The sequence below is a fragment of the Budorcas taxicolor genome, chromosome 5 (assembly GCF_023091745.1).
Source record: "Budorcas taxicolor isolate Tak-1 chromosome 5, Takin1.1, whole genome shotgun sequence".
Classification (NCBI taxonomy): domain Eukaryota; kingdom Metazoa; phylum Chordata; class Mammalia; order Artiodactyla; family Bovidae; genus Budorcas; species Budorcas taxicolor.
This window is the reverse complement of record NC_068914.1, coordinates 137,170,031-137,186,645: the sequence shown is the minus strand read 5'-3', so window position 1 is coordinate 137,186,645 and position 16,615 is coordinate 137,170,031. Positions and strand designations below refer to the sequence as shown.

The 16,615-nt window shown below is 39.0% G+C and overlaps 1 protein-coding gene across 1 annotated transcript in view; it reads right to left on the bottom strand.

Moving 5' to 3' along the window:
* SLC15A5 (solute carrier family 15 member 5) overlaps positions 1 to 13,306 on the bottom strand; it is a 93,065-nt gene extending 79,759 nt beyond the window's left edge. The window contains 2 exon segments of the mRNA XM_052641530.1: positions 10,226 to 10,448; positions 12,946 to 13,306. Coding sequence (XP_052497490.1) covers positions 10,226 to 10,448; positions 12,946 to 13,306 — 584 coding nt within the window.
* Between the last annotated feature and the right edge of the window lie 3,309 nt (positions 13,307 to 16,615).

The following is a 16,615-nucleotide window of genomic DNA, read 5'->3' as shown; positions in this document are numbered from 1 at the left end:
CAGCCAAAGATGGAGAAGCTCTATACAGTCAACAAAAACAAGACCAGCAGCTGACTGTGGCTTAGATCATGAACTCCTTATTACCAAATTCAGACTTAAATTGAAGAAAGTAGGGAAAACTGCTAGACCATTCAGGTATGACCTATATCAAATTCCTTATGATTATATAGTGGAAGTGAGAAATAGATTTAAGGGCCTAGATGTGATAGATAGAGTGCCTGATGAACTATGGACTGAGGTTTGTGACATTGTACAGGAGACAGGGATCAAGACCATCCCCATGGAAAAGAAATGCAAAAAAGCAAAATGACTGTCTGGGAGGCCTTACAAATGGCTGTGAAAAGAAGAGAAGCAAAAAGCCAAGGAGAAAAGGAAAGATATAAGCATCTGAATGCAGAATTCCAAAGATTAGCAAGGAGAGATAAGAAAGCCTTCCTCAGCGATCAATGCAAAGAAATAGAGGAAAACAACAGAATGGGAAAGACTAGAGATCTCTTCAAGAAAATTAGAGATACCAAGGGAACATTTCATGCAAAGATGGGCTCGATAAAGGACAGAAATGGTAGGGACCTAACAGAAGCAGAAGATATTAAGAAGACGTGGCAAGAATACACAGAAGAACTGTAGGAAAAAGATCTTCATGACCCAGATAATTACGATGGTGTGATCACTCATCTAGAGCCAGACATCCTGGAATGTGAAGTCAAGTGGGTGTTAGGAAGCATCACTATGAACAAAGCTAGTGGAGGTGATGGAATTCCAGTTGAGCTGGAAGATGATGCTGTGAAAATGCTGCACTCAATATGCCAGCAAATTTGGACAACTCAACAGTGGCCACAGGACTGGAAAAGGTCAGTTTTCATTCCAATTCCAAAGAAAGGCAATGCCAAAGAATGCTCAAACTACCACACAATTGCACTCATCTCACATGCTACTAAGGTAATGCTCAAAATTCTCCAAGCCAGGCTTCAGCAATACGTGAACCATGAGCTTCCTGATGTTCAAGCTGGTTTTAGAAAAGGCAGAGGAACCAGAGATCAAATTGCCAACATCCGCTGGATCATGGAAAAAGCAAGAGAGTTCCAGAAAAGCATCTATTTTTGCTTTATTGACTATGCCAAAGCCTTTGACTGTGTGGATCACAATAAACTGTGGAAAATTCTGAAAGAGATGCCAATGCCAGACCACCTGACCTGCCTCTTGAGAAACCCATATGCAGGTCAGGAAGCAACAGTTAGAACTGGACATGGAACAACAGACTGGTTCCAAATAGGAAAAGGAGTACATCAAGACTGTATATTGTCACCCTGCTTATTTAACTTACATGCAGAGTACATCATGAGAAACGCTGGACTGGAAGAAGCACAAGCTGGAATCAAGGTTGCCAGGAGAAATATCAATAACCTCAGATATACAGATGACACCGCCCTTATGGCAGAAAGTGAAGAGGAGCTAAAAGCCTCTTGATGAAAGTGAAAGAGCAGAGTGAAAAAGTTGGCTTAAAGCTCAACATTCAGAAAACGAAGATCATGGCATCCGGTCCCATCACTTCATGGGAAATAGATGGGGAAACAGTGGAAACAGTGTCAGACTTTATTTTTGGGGGCTCCAAAATCACTGCAGATGGTGCCTGCAGCCATGAAATTAAAAGATGCTTACTCCTTGGAAGAAAAGTTATGACTAACCTAGATAATATATTCAAAAGCAGAGACATTGCTTTGCTGACTAAGGTCAGTCTAGTCAGGCTATGATTTTTCCTGTGGTCATGTATGGATGTGAGAGTTTGACTGTGAAGAAGGCTGAGTGCTGAAGAATTGATGCTTTTGAACTGTGGTGTTGGAGAAGACTCTTGAGTCCCTTGGACTGCAAGGAGATCCAACCAGTCCATTCTGAAGGAGATCAGCCCTGGGATTTCTTTGGAAGGAATGATACTAAAGCTGAAACTCCAGTACTTTGGCCACCTCATGAGAAGAGTTGATTCATTGGAAAAGACTCTGATGCTGGGAGGGATTGGGGGCAGGAGGAGAAGGGGATGACTGAGGATGAGACGGCTGGATGGCATCACTGACTCGATGGATGTGAGTCTGAGTGAATTCCAGGAGTTGGTGATGGACAGGGAGGCCTGGCGTTCTGCGATTCATGGGGTTGCAAAGAGTTGGACATGACTGAGCGACTGAACTGAACTGAATAATTTTTAAAGTCACTCAAATGTTTTGTCATTTTTTAGACTGACAAATTTTGACATGGTTCAGACTTTTTTTAGGTGATTATAAGATAAACTGTTTGAAATGGGCTTTCCATCCTACTTGTGAACATAATGAAAGAGGGAGGAAAACTTCCGGGACTCCCGTGCCTTAGTGGATAATTTTAAGAGTTCAGAAAGAATATGTTATTCTTCATGGAATGATACTGAGATAATTCACCAGGATTATGGTGGCTCTTCACCTGGATTTGCCTAGTCAAGGCTATCATTTTTCCTGTGGTCATGTATGGATGTGAGAGTTGGACTGTGAAGAAAGCTGAGCACCGAAGAATTGATGCATTTGAACTGTGGTGTTGGATAAGACTCTTGGGGGTCCCTTGGACTGCAAGGAGATCCAACCAGTCCATTCTGAAGGAGATCAGTCCTGGGATTTCTTTGGAAGGAATGATGCTAAAGCTGAAACTCCAGTACTTTGGCCACTTCATGAGAAGACCTGACTGATTGGAAAAGACTGATGCTGGGAGGGATTGGGGGCAGGAGGAGAAGGGGACGACAGAGGATGAGATGGCTGGATGGCATCACGGACTCGATGGACGTGAGTCTGAGTGAGCTCTGGGAGTTGGTGATGGACAGAGAGGCCTGGGGTGCTGCGATTCATGGGGTCGCAAAGAGTCGGACACGACTGAGCAACTGAACTGAACTGAATGGGTTAAAATTAAACTGTTTAGAAGAGTCAAGGAGAAGGCAATGGCACCCCACTCCAGTACTCTCGCCTGGAAAATCCCATGGGCAGAGGAGCCTGGTAGGCTGCAGTCCATGGGGTCGCGAAGAGTCGGACACGACTGAGCGACTTCACTTTCACTTTTCACTGTCATGCACTGGAGAAGGAAATGGCAACCTACTCCAGTGTTCTTGCCTGGAGAATCCCAGGGATGGGGGAGCCTGCTAGGCTGCCGTCTATGGGGTTGCACAGAGTCGGACACAACTGAAGTGACTTAGCAGCAGAAGAGTCAATGTAACACTGGGGCGCTGATTTCATGGTGGATGCTGTTCTCCGTCACTGCTTCTTTTAGCATGACCACCGGCCCATTGAAGTACTTCAAAGAATAATCTAGCTGACGTGAACTTGGAGAAAGAGAGACCAGAGGAAGTTTTGCAGTTTCTACTTAAAATTATTGGAGTATAGTTGATTTACAATGTTTGTGTTGGTTTCAAGTATACAGCATAGTGAACCAGTTAAATAGTACATATATACATTCTTTTTCAGATTCTTTTCCCTCATTGGGTTATTACAGAATATTGAGTAGAGTTCCCTGTGCTATACAGTAGGTCCTTGTTGATTATCTATTATATAAAGATAGTGGTGTGGGCTTCCCAGGTGGCTCAGTGTTAAAGAACCCGCCTGCCAATGCAGGATCCAAATTTGAGCCTTGGGTCAGGGAGATCCCCTGGAGAAGGAAATGGCAACCCACTCCAGTATTCTTGCCTGGGAAACCCCATGAACAGAGGAGCCTGGAGGGCTACAGTCCGTGGAGTTGCAGAAGAATAGGACATGACTGAACAGTTAAACAGTGGTGATAGAGTAGTATCTGTGTGTTCATCCTAAGCTCCTAGTTTATCCCTCCCTGCTAAGTTTCTCCTCTTTAACCATAAGTTTGTTTCCAAAATTAGTGAGTTTATTTTTGTTTTGTAAGTAAATTCATTTATATAATTTTTTTTCCTACTTTTCATCTATAAGCATTTTTCAACAATGCTATTAAAGAAAAGACGGCTTAATAAAAGAAGACCATCGATTTTGGTAAACAGGCAGCACAATTAAAGTAAAAGATTTATTTTTAATTAAGAAATTTGGGGGGGGGGGCGCTTTATTCTCTTTCTTTGCTCTCCCTGTCTCTCACTCTTCTAACTTGCTCTCATTCCCTTTCTGTCTTTATTTCTCTTTCTTCTGTCAACATCCCAATTTTAACAGTTGCTAATGTTGTTGAAGAGAAAACCAGGCCCAAAATGATGTCATTTGGGCTAAAGTTCATGATACCAAACCTAGACTTAGATGCAGGACTTACTTGAAGTTTTGAGCCTCCCCAGAAATGTAATCAACCAGTCTGGAATTTTCAGGTCAGCATCAATGAAGTCATCCGTCTTGTGAACCTCTCCATCCCTCAGGAGAAAAAGCAGCAATCTATGTGGTGCAACACTTGCCATTCCCTTCCCAACATCCATTCCCAAAAGAAGATCTCCTGACCCCAAAATAATGCTTTCTTTTCTTTTGCTAATAGCTCCCTTGCCTTACCCTTTTTCCTGCAAAAGCCTTCCATTTCGTACAACCCCTCAAAGCACACTTCTGGTTGTTAGAAGAGATGCTCCCCAATTCATGAATGACCTGATAAAGCCCACTAGGTCTTCAAATTTATTCTGTTGCTTTTTTAAAAAAAGGTATATCATTTTCTCATTTTCTGAGTTTAAGATCTTTGAACCACTGCATGTTTATTGATGACAGTAAGTCACTATTGATGCACCTATAGCTTAAAAGCCACCACACAGGCCTTAAGAAAAAGCAGGAGGCTGCAGGATCAGTAAGAAATGTAAGAAATTTCTTTTTTTTCTTTTTCTCAATATTTTTTAGTTTATCATTGTATGTCAGACAGGAATTCTGAGTATTTTCTGAATGCTGACAATTTTGGCAAAGATAACAGAGGAGGTGCCTGTTGTTACTATGTTGAGTGGGTACATTTGTTAAACTTGGCTGGAGCCCAGGCAAATAGAATTTTGGAAGGTCTAGTGGTTTTTAAAAAAACTGTTTACAAGCTATTCCTCACTATTCAACTTAGAAGATATTCTGAGTGCAAGCATATCTTGAAGATATCAATACTATGGGTCTGGTTTCAGACCACCAAGATATAACAGAGGGCATGCAGTTTTTGGTGCAAAAACTTTTTGGTTTCTCAGTGTATGTAAAAGTTATGTTTACACTATGCTATAATGCATTAAACATGCTATAGCATTATGCCTAAACAAATAACGTGCTTACCTTAATTTAAAAATATTTTATTGGTAAATAATATTAACCATCATCTGAGCCTTGAGTGAATGGTGGTAGTAACATCAAGGATCACTGATCACCTATCACCATAATAAATAAAATAATAATAATGAAGTTTACACACTGTGAGAATTATCAGATGCTTTAGAGACACAAAGTCATCAAAGGCTGTTGGAAAAAACGGCACCAATAGACTCACTACACACAAGGCTGTCGTTAACTTGCAATTTGTAAATTTTACAAAATTTACAATTCATAAAAATTTAGAAATTTATTAACTTAAAAATTCTATTCCCTGTGAAGCACAATAAAGCAAAGCAATAAAAAGAGTTATGTCCATGTTAATGACTACTAATAAGAAATGAGTTCTAATAAGACTATGCCAAGAACTGTTTTGATTTTGTTAGCTGAAATGTATCTTCTAAATTATGATTTTAACCTTGCAGAATTGTGTAATTTCATATTTTGTTTTTCTCCTCAAGGATAGGATTTCTCAATCAGGTAGATTTCTGGAGTGGTAAAGAAAAACTGTTATGAATCATCAAAATTTTCTGAAGCATCTTGGTACAAAATAAGTGCTTCCATCAGTGTTTAGCTCCATTTCTTTTCAAAAATCCAGACCACATGTGGAATTCTCTTTTCTTAAGTCTCTCGAACTGTTTTCAAAATTCTGAAGCACTTGGTAAAAATGCACATTCCCCAGCTATGCTTCCAGGAAATTCTGATCTGAGAAGTTGGAGGAAGGGACATGGGCAATGTTTTTTGTTTGTTTGTTTTATTTTTAAATTAATTTTTATTGGCGTATAGTTACTTTACAATATTGTGTTAATTACTACTGTATGGCAAAGTGAATCAACCATACACATACATATACCCTCTCCCTTTTGAATTTCTTTCCCATTCAAGTCATCACACTGCATTAAGTAGAGTTATGGGGAATATTTTTTAACAAAATCCTCAAATGATTCTTAAAATCAGGCAACACTTCTTGAGAGCAGTGGTTCTCAAACCTGAATACTTAGGCACCTTAAAAAAAAAAGCCTCTGGTTCCCACCTCAAATTAACATGATCAGAATTTCTGGTGGCAGGGTCCAGGCATCAGCATTTTTAAACTTTCCTGGACAAGTCTTTAGAATCACTTCTCTCAGATAATACTCCAATACTCCCTGGTGGCTTGGCTGGTAGAGAATCCACTTGAAATGCAGGAGACCCAGGTTCGATCCCTGGGTTGGGAAGATGCCCTGGATAAGGGAATGGCAACACACTCCAGTATTCTTGCCTGGAGAATCCCATGGACAGCAGAGTCTAGTGGGCTACAGTCTATGGGGTTACAAAGAGTCAGACACAACTAAGTGACTAACTTTCACTTTCTCTCAGACAATACTTTAGTAAAATATTACAACAGGTTTGAAAAAAAAAGGCTGTGGGATAATAATTTTTTACTTCTAGTATTTTCCTAAGATAAAAAATATTAAATTTGAGCAAGTATTTTAAATCAGAACACTTTAGTAGGAGACATATATTATGTAGAGTCAAACTGAGTACCAGATAATCAAAATTTCAGGGATGGAATAATTCAGTCTCTAGACTTTTACAAGAAATTTACAAGTATACTATTTGAGCCTTTACAGCATGTAGAATTCACTCTAGTAACTGGTTCACCACAGACTATGATATGCAGACAGGATGCAAATTATCAGGTGAAGTAAGTAAAGATATGAGTGAGTGTTAGTCACTCAGTCATGTCCGACTCTTTGCGATCTCATAAACTGTAGCCCACCAGGCTTCTCTGCCCATGGACTTCTCCAGGCAAGAATACTGGAGTGGGTTGCTATTCCCTTCTCCAGGGGATCTTCCCAACCCAGAGATAGAACCTGGGTCTCTTACCTTGTGGACAGATTCTTTACCATCTGAGCCACCAGGGACACCCAAAGTAGAGAGGTGAGGGAGCAAGACTTAAGTTTAACTGTGGTAGGATTTAAAATTATGGTCATGAACAGACTTAATTATTCACCATTCAGTTTGCTTCCAGAAAAGATTCTGCACAGGTGTATTTACTTATATGATCTCCAGTATGGTAACTCTTAATTGTACACCTCAGAGTTTGGACAACACTGAAAGAGCCAGGTTCAGTTCTGGGTGATGGCACAAGGAGAAGTTCGCAGATTATTATGCCTTTTGATTTCAGGGAGTTTAGCTTTATTCTTTCAATGAGGTACATATTTGAGGATGATCCAGGACCAGATGGTGATGTTGGCTGGGAGAGGTTTTCTCACCTACATTTGGCAGCTCCACTCGGAAGTGGTGCTTTCAGTGCCTGAGACTTCCAGTCTACACTATTTCACATGATCATTGGGAAGCGTTAGGTGGTAGAGATGCAATGACACGTCTCATTAAGGGTCCCGTAACTATGAACATCTGACATCTGTGCTGAAACCGGAACTGGATGCAACCTTCAAGTGGTTATGGATTCAAGTGGTATGTTGCTTTTTCAAAAGCCAGTACTGAAATTCATTATATTAACCAGGCTTGTGATTTCTAGGGGCATTTTTGACTTGAAGAAATAGATGATAAGTCAATGGGCTGCTCCTTTTAAAGATGACCTTCTCCTAAATGGCCTTCCTCTTTCCCAGAAGTTGGACAATGACTTTAGCTGATGACTTATTCGTCATTGAATAACACTGGTCATAGCTACCCTGATTTGCAAACCTATAATGTGCCATGGTATTTTGCATAAAAACTCCACAACAGCCCTCCAAGGCATCCACATTCTGTGGTTGAGGGACCCGGGGCTTTGAGAGGTGAAGAAACTTGCCGAAAACTGTAAGACACCTAAGTGACACAGCGAGGTTCCCACTAGCTGTCTGGCTGCCCAGCAGGGGTTCTATCCATCTTGCCACCAACCCCTAGTACGTACAAGAATAGAATGAACATTCATTTCTATAAACTGCAACAAGCAGCTGTTCATAAAAGTTTTTCCATAGTTTAGTATTTGATCTGAGAAAGAAAAAACAACCATCTTCAGCGTTCGAGGAGCTTATTATTTCCATAGTCTTTCATCATGTTAAAGATTAACACTCTGATTCTTTATATCCTTTTCTCAGTGCCCTTACTTTTAAAAAATGTTGCATGATCCCTTTATCGGAGATTTTAATGAAATCAGAAAATAATAAGTAACCCAATCTAAAGGTGTTCATCTTAAATGTGGCCTGGCTCCAGAAATTCATTTTCACCCCATTCCTCATCCCCCTTTCCAATGTCCTAAAGCACAAACCCATTGGGTGTCCCCTCTGTTTCCCTGAGGAAATATTTCATTCATATAATGTCTCCTTTGTAATCAACGCTGAGAAATGTCACTTTGATTAAACACAATTCTGAATGACTAAGACCACAGTACAATAAATTCTCCAGAGCTATCTTTCAGAACAACTGATTGCTCTCTAGTCTTAATCCTCCAGAGTCTTATTTAATCAAAATGATGTTGCTAATTAAGGATTAAAACCTCCGAATAGAATAAAAAAGAAAGATTTTTCTTTCTCCTTTGGGCAGGTCAAGGAGGCAGAATTTGCTGTAAGGAAGTAAAGAGTTCCTTCCACCTTTGGTAAAATAGCATTATTCTCTTTCGTCTGGACTTAATCCAAAATAGGCCTGAGTGCTTTGTAATATTAATATAATATGGCAGCAGGGTGGGGAGAGGGAAAGGAAGGAGGAAAGAAAGACAAAGAAAAAAGGAACTGTCTCAGATAGCTACATGTAATGATACCTAAATAATATTTATTATAATTTTTTCATTTAATGCTTTAAATATGAGTTCTCTTTAGACATTTTGTCTGATGCTATTCTGCTTTGCTTTTATCTATTGCTAACACTGGTGGAAAAGGCAATATTTTAGAAAAATGTTGCTAACTCATTTCACAGAGAAGAGGAAGAAAGACAAATCTCAGATATATCTGATATCCACCAGTGAATGACAATAACAACAAAGTTCCCTACTAAGTGTTGAACTACATTTTCTTAAGATCAAAATTTCAAGTTTTTATATTGAATTTGCATTTGATAATTAAAATTGGTTCTTTAGAAACACATAACACTGTAAAAGAACTCACTGGGAGAAAAAGACTCATAGAAATGTGGTTTGATTTCTATGGACTAGAAATTCTGTCAGGTGCTGGGAGTGGAGTGAATGTGAAATAAGAGATGTTGGTTGATGCTTTAATGGATATTTAAGAAGTAAAATTCTTCTTCCATCCTTCTCATCTTCTTGCTGAATTTATAATCCTTGCTGAATTAGTCTATTACAATGTAGACATAACTAAGAAAAACAACTTATTGATTACTGCTATGTGCCATGTTCTCTACCAGCAATATACATATTATTACCTCTAAGAAAATCCAAGAAGAGGTATTATGATAACCCTTCAGAAATGGTTAAACTCATAAAGAATAAATGACATTACTAAGATCAGGCAATTGTGTAGAGCTGAGATTTCCACCAAGGCCTGTTTGGCTCCAAAACCATCTTCTATTCAATACAACACACCATCTCACACTTGTTTACGTGGAGGACAAATTCATCACTGTGTTTCAAGAAGGTGCTGGTAAGCTGTATTGGTCTATACCTGACTCATAAGCTCCTGGGACTACTGGCTTAATCACTGTCACAGGTATTATCTCACTGTCACCCAGCCTAATCAATGGCAAAGGCTGAATGACTGCCATCAAAATGGACCCAGAGAGCAAACAATGAGAAATGCACAAAGGGAAAAGGATGTTATAAGCCTGTTTTCTCTCCTAGCTAGCTCTGCTGCTGCTGCTGCTGCTAAGTTGCTTCAGTCGTGTCCGACTCTGTGAGACCCCATAGATGGCAGCCCACCAGGCTCCTCTGTCCCGGGGATTCTCCAGGCAAGAATACTGGAGTGGGTTGCCATTTCCTCCTCCAGTGCATGCAAGTGAAAAGTGAAAGTGAAGCTAGCTCTACTTACCAGTTAAAAAGGGATGTTCGTTTCTGGGATCCACACTCCTGAAGTCTGTAAGCACCCAATGGACAGACTATAGCTCTGATTCCTCCTGTGCCGAGGCAGACGGCCAACAGTGCTATGTGAAACAGCCTTGTCTGCTCTTTTTTGGGTACGTTGTTAATCAGATGGTGAGTGCCTATGTAGAAAGCCTCCAAGGGAAAGGCAGCCACAGATAATAAAGCAGTGCCTGTAGATGGAGAAAAAGAGAAATAAATATGCATAGACCACTGACTCACCAAAGCACACCAGAAATAAAGTTTTTCTTCTGAATGTAGCCTCATCTTGTGATAGTCTTATTAAAATATTAATCATGGCAATTCTGGAGGCAATATAATTTTCCTAAAAGTAAATATTTCCCTCAATATGTGTTTTTAATGAATCCAGAGTCCTAGTTTATTTTTCTCTCAAACTCAAACCACCTCTCAGAATGTATAAACAAATCATGTCCGTTTTTGAGGAACCTTTTATTTTGCATTGGAGTATAACCGATTAACAATGTTCTGATAGTTTTATGTGGATAGCTAAGGGACTCAGCCATACATATACACACTGCTATGTTTAAAACAGATAATCAACATGGACTTATTGTACAGCACATGGAACTCTGCTCAGTGTTATGTGGCAGCCCGTATGGGAGAAGGGTTTGGGGGAGAACAAATCAAGTCCATTTAAACAAAATTAAAACAATTCAGAAACACCTGATGTGAGATACTAAAGATGTCTGCACTCCCACCCCTCAGAGAAAACCATCTTTCACAATGGTTATTTGTTCTTAATCAGTAGAGACAGAAAACGCTATGATCTTAGGCAACTCAGAAGCCTGCTAAAGAAAACGTTTGGGTTTTTTTTTTAGCATGAATTGCTTATATTTTTCTTTTTAAAATTTTTTGTTGGAGTATAGTTGCTTTACAATATTGTGTTAGTTTCCACTGTATAGCCAAGTGAATCAGCTCTACATCTACATATACATATATCCCCTGTTTTTTGTATTTCCAGATGTCCATCAACAGAGGAACGGATAAAGAACATGTGGTACATAATACACAATGGAGTATTACTTGGCCATGAAAAGGAATGAAACTGGGTCATTTGTAGAGGCACGTATGAACCCGAGACTATCATACAGGGTGAAGTAAGTCAGAAAGAGAGAATCAAATACCGTATATCAACACATATATGTGGAATCTAGAAAACTGATAGAGATGATCTTATCTGCAAAGATGATTGGTGTTGTATATGTACACTACTATGTAGTCTGACCAAGTGAAAAGGTGTAAATCATGCTTAAATGCCTCCTCATCAGAAAATATTCCCTGATACAGAAAAGCAGCCTTGTCACTATCTGTCCTGTCCACTTCCCCAGCTTTATTTTTCATCATTGTGCACTACCACCCAACAAAATAGCTATTTCTTGATTTTCTCGTGTCCCATTTGAGAAAGTTAGCTTCATAAGAAGAGACCACCTTCTTCTCTGTTATATTCCAGAACCTGGAACAATGCCTAATAGTCAACAAGAAACATTTGTGGAATGGTGAATGAATATTTGCCATGCAGTGACTTAGTTTATGTTTCACAGAACTGAAGCAGTTTACAAGTTTGAATCACACTCTGATTGATTCAGTGAACGGTACTTGGCCATCAGATAGAAATGTACACAGGCTGCGTGTCTGCTACCCATCACTTCCTCATCATCTTCCCTGTCGCCCAAAACTGCATTTCTGCTGCACTGGTTGGTTTTGATGAACTACCTCCTAAGTTCCTTAACTCAGAACTTGGAGTTAGTTTCCGTCTTTCCATCATATTTGTGCCCTTATTTAGTTGATGAGTTTTTTTGTGGTTTTATGTTCTTTCCTGGATTGATACTTCTCCATAACCTAGACTAGCATCCAGAGATTTTCTGTTCTCTCTCTAACCTCTCACCGTGATTGTTTACTGGAAGATTTCCCAAACATATTCATCTCATCTTCAGTAACTCCATTGTGTCTAGAAGACCACCTTGAACTTCACAGTATAAATTTCTAGATTTTTCATCAACTTGGTCTCTATATCTTATCAAACAAATGATATTTTACCAACATTGCTTGCAATCACTTCACTCCCCAAATTTTAAAGATATATTTCTTTTTTCGTTATGTAAAGTAGCACAGGATAGTGTTAAATTCACTCATTTTTTTAGCAGGTAACCATAGCTCATAACATGGAAATCATGTATTCAAATGCAATCTTAATTACTATATGACTAATTAAAGGATCATTTTTTCATGAAAATGTTTCTCAGTTATTCTACATGAACTTCAAAACACCTTTTTAGCACATTTCATTTTAATTGTGAAGCAAATAAACATCACATTTCACATAGAATTTGTCACAAATTTGGGCTTGTGATAGGAAGCGGGAAAAGGAGGGCATTCTACAGAAGACAGACATTTGAAGAGATAATTAATATAAAATATAATCAGTGCAATGATAAAGGTATCAGAGCAACTTCTAACACACAGAGACACACATATACACTTACTAGTATCCCTCAAATTATACAGAGAATAAAATAAATTGAAACAACATTCTAGGATCATTCGTTACACTTTATGCTAAAAACAAGGTGGAATAACAAAAATCAACCATTTTAATAAAAATCCACTAAAATAAGTTGTAAAACAATCCAGTCAGAAGTGGACACTCACCTAGAAAATGCAGAAATAAGCAAATATGGACCAGTTTGTTTCTTCCTAGGCAGACATCAGCAAGCCAACCTGCAAACACCTGGGTAAGGATTGACACTCCAATAAAACACAATTTCAAAATGGCGGCCTGGTAATTGCGATAACCAAGCTTGACAGTACAGAAGGGAATCATATTGCAGACGACTTCGAAGAAAGTGAACCTCTCACACAGCTCTACTAGAAACAAACAGATTCCAACCTGAATTTTTTTCACGGAGTATGAGGAAAACAAATAACCAATATGTCTTATGGTTTTCTCCTTCTCGATGCTGTGATTTAAGGGTATCCTCTCATCGGTGTTTTTAAAGGCTGTAACAGACATGACTACCCTCCTCCAATACTACTTAAGTTAGTGGTTTGAACTTGGTGATTTTTGCACCCATCCCTCTAATGAAAAAGTAAATAAGATCTTTGCTTTGAATTTCACAACTCCATGCTAAAGTGTCATAAGGCTTTTTTTGCACGTTAATGGTCATTTTGATGATCCAAGAGAACATGAGAAGAGACATGAGTATTTAAACCATGGTAGCTCAGTGTGGCTAAATCTGATTTGTTTGTCTAATTACTTAGAGGCTAGATTAGGCTTTTCCTCCAAAATTTATATTGAATTGCATGAATCCAGTTTCATACATGTGGAAACTCATCTGCCTCACACTGATAAAGGTTTAAATACGGAGGCAGAAGAAGCCGTTTTTCAGGAGAATTTGAGCACTAGGTCAAGAAATAATTTGAGCCTAATAATTTCTGATACTTTAATTAAAACAAGGCAGAACAGTACCTAGAGATAAAGCACAAAAGATATCTGTTTGGAGGGGGCAGGATACCTTATCATTATTACATTTCTTGTTATTTTTGGTTGGAATTCTGATAAGAAAGCTAATTAGGTAACCAAAGTGCTAGTACATTTAGGTAACAAGCAGAGTTTGCAAGAAAGTAATTTAAGTGCACTAATGAAAGGAGAAATTTTTAAACAAAAACCCTGTTCCTTTAAGTTGACCCCATGCTTGTAGAACAGCCTCTCAGAGGAAATCAGAATGAAAAGGTGCTATTTGATTCATTATTAGTCAGCAAGAGGGGTACAGTAGCTATCCTACACATGCTTTGGGGAATATCGACTCTGGTATCACCCTGACCCTCCAGCTGGGTGAATGGATGTTAGCATTCTATTTTGGAAAGCAGAAGAGCACAAATTAAGCTAAAAAAGTGGCAGTAAAAAAAGAACATTTTAACAGTTAGGAGTTTAGCAGAAGGACATAGGAAGACAAGGGATTAGAATTATTGGGTCAAAGTCATAATAATTCAAAACATAGGGGGTGAGTACAGGAATGGTATTTTCATACTGGAGTTGAAAGCAGAAGACTGATAAAGACTTTTGACTGTGATTCTTTGACCTGAGAGATTGGGTGCAAAACACTTTGTGTTGACCTCCTTTAAGGGTCTCATTGGAATGGTGGCTATCTTCACCAGCTCAGCACCGTTTCTTCCCCTTTGGTTAACAATGCCCTGTTTTTCCTTTGTGTGGAGTGATCATGCAATTTCTTATCCAAACTTAAACATGTTTGTGAGCGAAAGTCATGCTATTTATAGTTATTCCTGAAAAACAAGTACACACTGGGATTGTGTAGGGCAAACCCCAATGTGTGGTCCTTCTACCTTTGAGGAATGACTTCCTTCTATTCCACAACATCCTGGTGGGGCTTTCTTCTGGCCAAGGGAGATCAGCACAGGTCTAAGTTGGTTGTTTCACTGTTTCTCCACAAGGAATTTTAGTCATAAGTGGGTTGATAAGATTAGACCTGGTGGAAGCCGAGACTGCTGGTACAACCCAATAGGGATTGTCCATGTGCCCCTGATGGAGAGCTTAGGACTGTTCTGGTTCATATTCTTCAGGGAGACATGGTTAGTTTTTCCTTCTGTAAAGGATTCAATTTCTTTTCTTAAGAAAAATCTTTATTGAATTTGTTACGATACTGCTTCTGTTTTATGCCTTGGTTCTTTGGGGTGCCATGTGGGGTCTTAGCTCCCTGACCAGGACTTGAATCCACACCCTCTGCATTGAAGGCAAAGTCTTAACCACTGGACCACCAAGGAAGTCCCAGGACTCAATTTACAATCAATTTTGGTTTAAATTAGCCCCCTTTGATTTCTGTAGCTTACAAAGAACCCTTAGTGATGGCTTTTTTTTTTTTTTTTCCCATTCTAGATGGAAGGGAAAGTGGTCCCCAGCCACTGGTTGATGTATTAATATTTAGCCAGTATCTGACAAAGAACTCCTGCAGTGTGATCTCACAAGCAGGGTAGCACCACCTCTTACCGGGGCCTGGTGATGATTGCTTGAATTCTTTGGCTCCTCTGTGCATTCTTGCCCAAGGACATGACTCAGGTGGTGGGAACCTGTCATCAGGGGATGGTTACCAGGGAGTGTGCGGTGTGAGCTCTGTCCCTACGTCATGTCTGACTCTTGGCGACCTGGTGGACGGTAGCACGCCGGACTCCTCAGTCCATGGGATTCTCCAGGTAAGAACCCTGGAGCAGGTTGCCATTCCTTCTCCAGAGGATCTTCCTAACCCAGGGATTGAATCCTTGTCTCCTGCATTGGCAGGTGGATTATTTACCACTGAACCACCTGGGCTTCCCAAAGCAACAGTATTTGCTGAGTAGAGTTGAAACAATAGGAAAGCATTTCTCAATACTGAGCTCAGAATGAACTTAAAGGACAAGTCCCAACTCCACTTGAGAATAACACTTGGCCGGAAATATTGAATACTGTCATTATGAATACACTTGAGTCCTGAAGTGGGAATTTAGGCATACTTTATAGCTTTATACAACCCTATCTTAACGCCAACACCCTTAGGCTTGTTTTCTGTCCTTCCCCCTCCATGCCACCCTTAATAAAGTGACATTTTCCCCCCATTATAGAAATAGGTACACACATTAGACACAATTTGGAAAATGTCTAAAAATAGAAAAAAGCACTGAATCTTTTCGAAGCATTTCCTTTGATGTTGTCCCCTCATGGCTAGTCTTTATTAGCATGCTTTAAATATTTCAGTTGTATAATTGTATACAATTACTGTATAATATGTTTTCTACCCCTTTTGTAGGTAATGTTAACATGCCATAACAGTTTAACATGCCATTGTGAACTCCTTGTAAACATGAATTTTTATGGTTGCATTAACAGACAGATACATGGCTTACTTAACTATTCCTCCATTTGGGGTTAGTTACATTTGTTTCAGATCAGTTATGTCAGTCTTTCTTTAACTTTGGACCTTGAGCCCACATTTAAAAGAGAAGGAACCTTATTAGCAAAAATTTAATGAATATTTGTGCATAAAAGTTCTCATTCCCTGATTACAACCTTAGGCTAGTTTCTCAGAAATAACATTATTGGGTTAAAGTGTGGGAAAGTTTAGGCATCTTGATATTTAACATCAAATTATAATACAAATCAGGCATATTTTAAAATGAAAAAGCCTGTATCATTTTTGGAATGCAAAATTTTACTTATCATATTTGGTAGAGGAAATATATTCTAATACATATTATAGATATTATTTATATTATATATTTATAATATACATATAATACATATTTAATGTATCTTATTTAATAGAGGAAATTA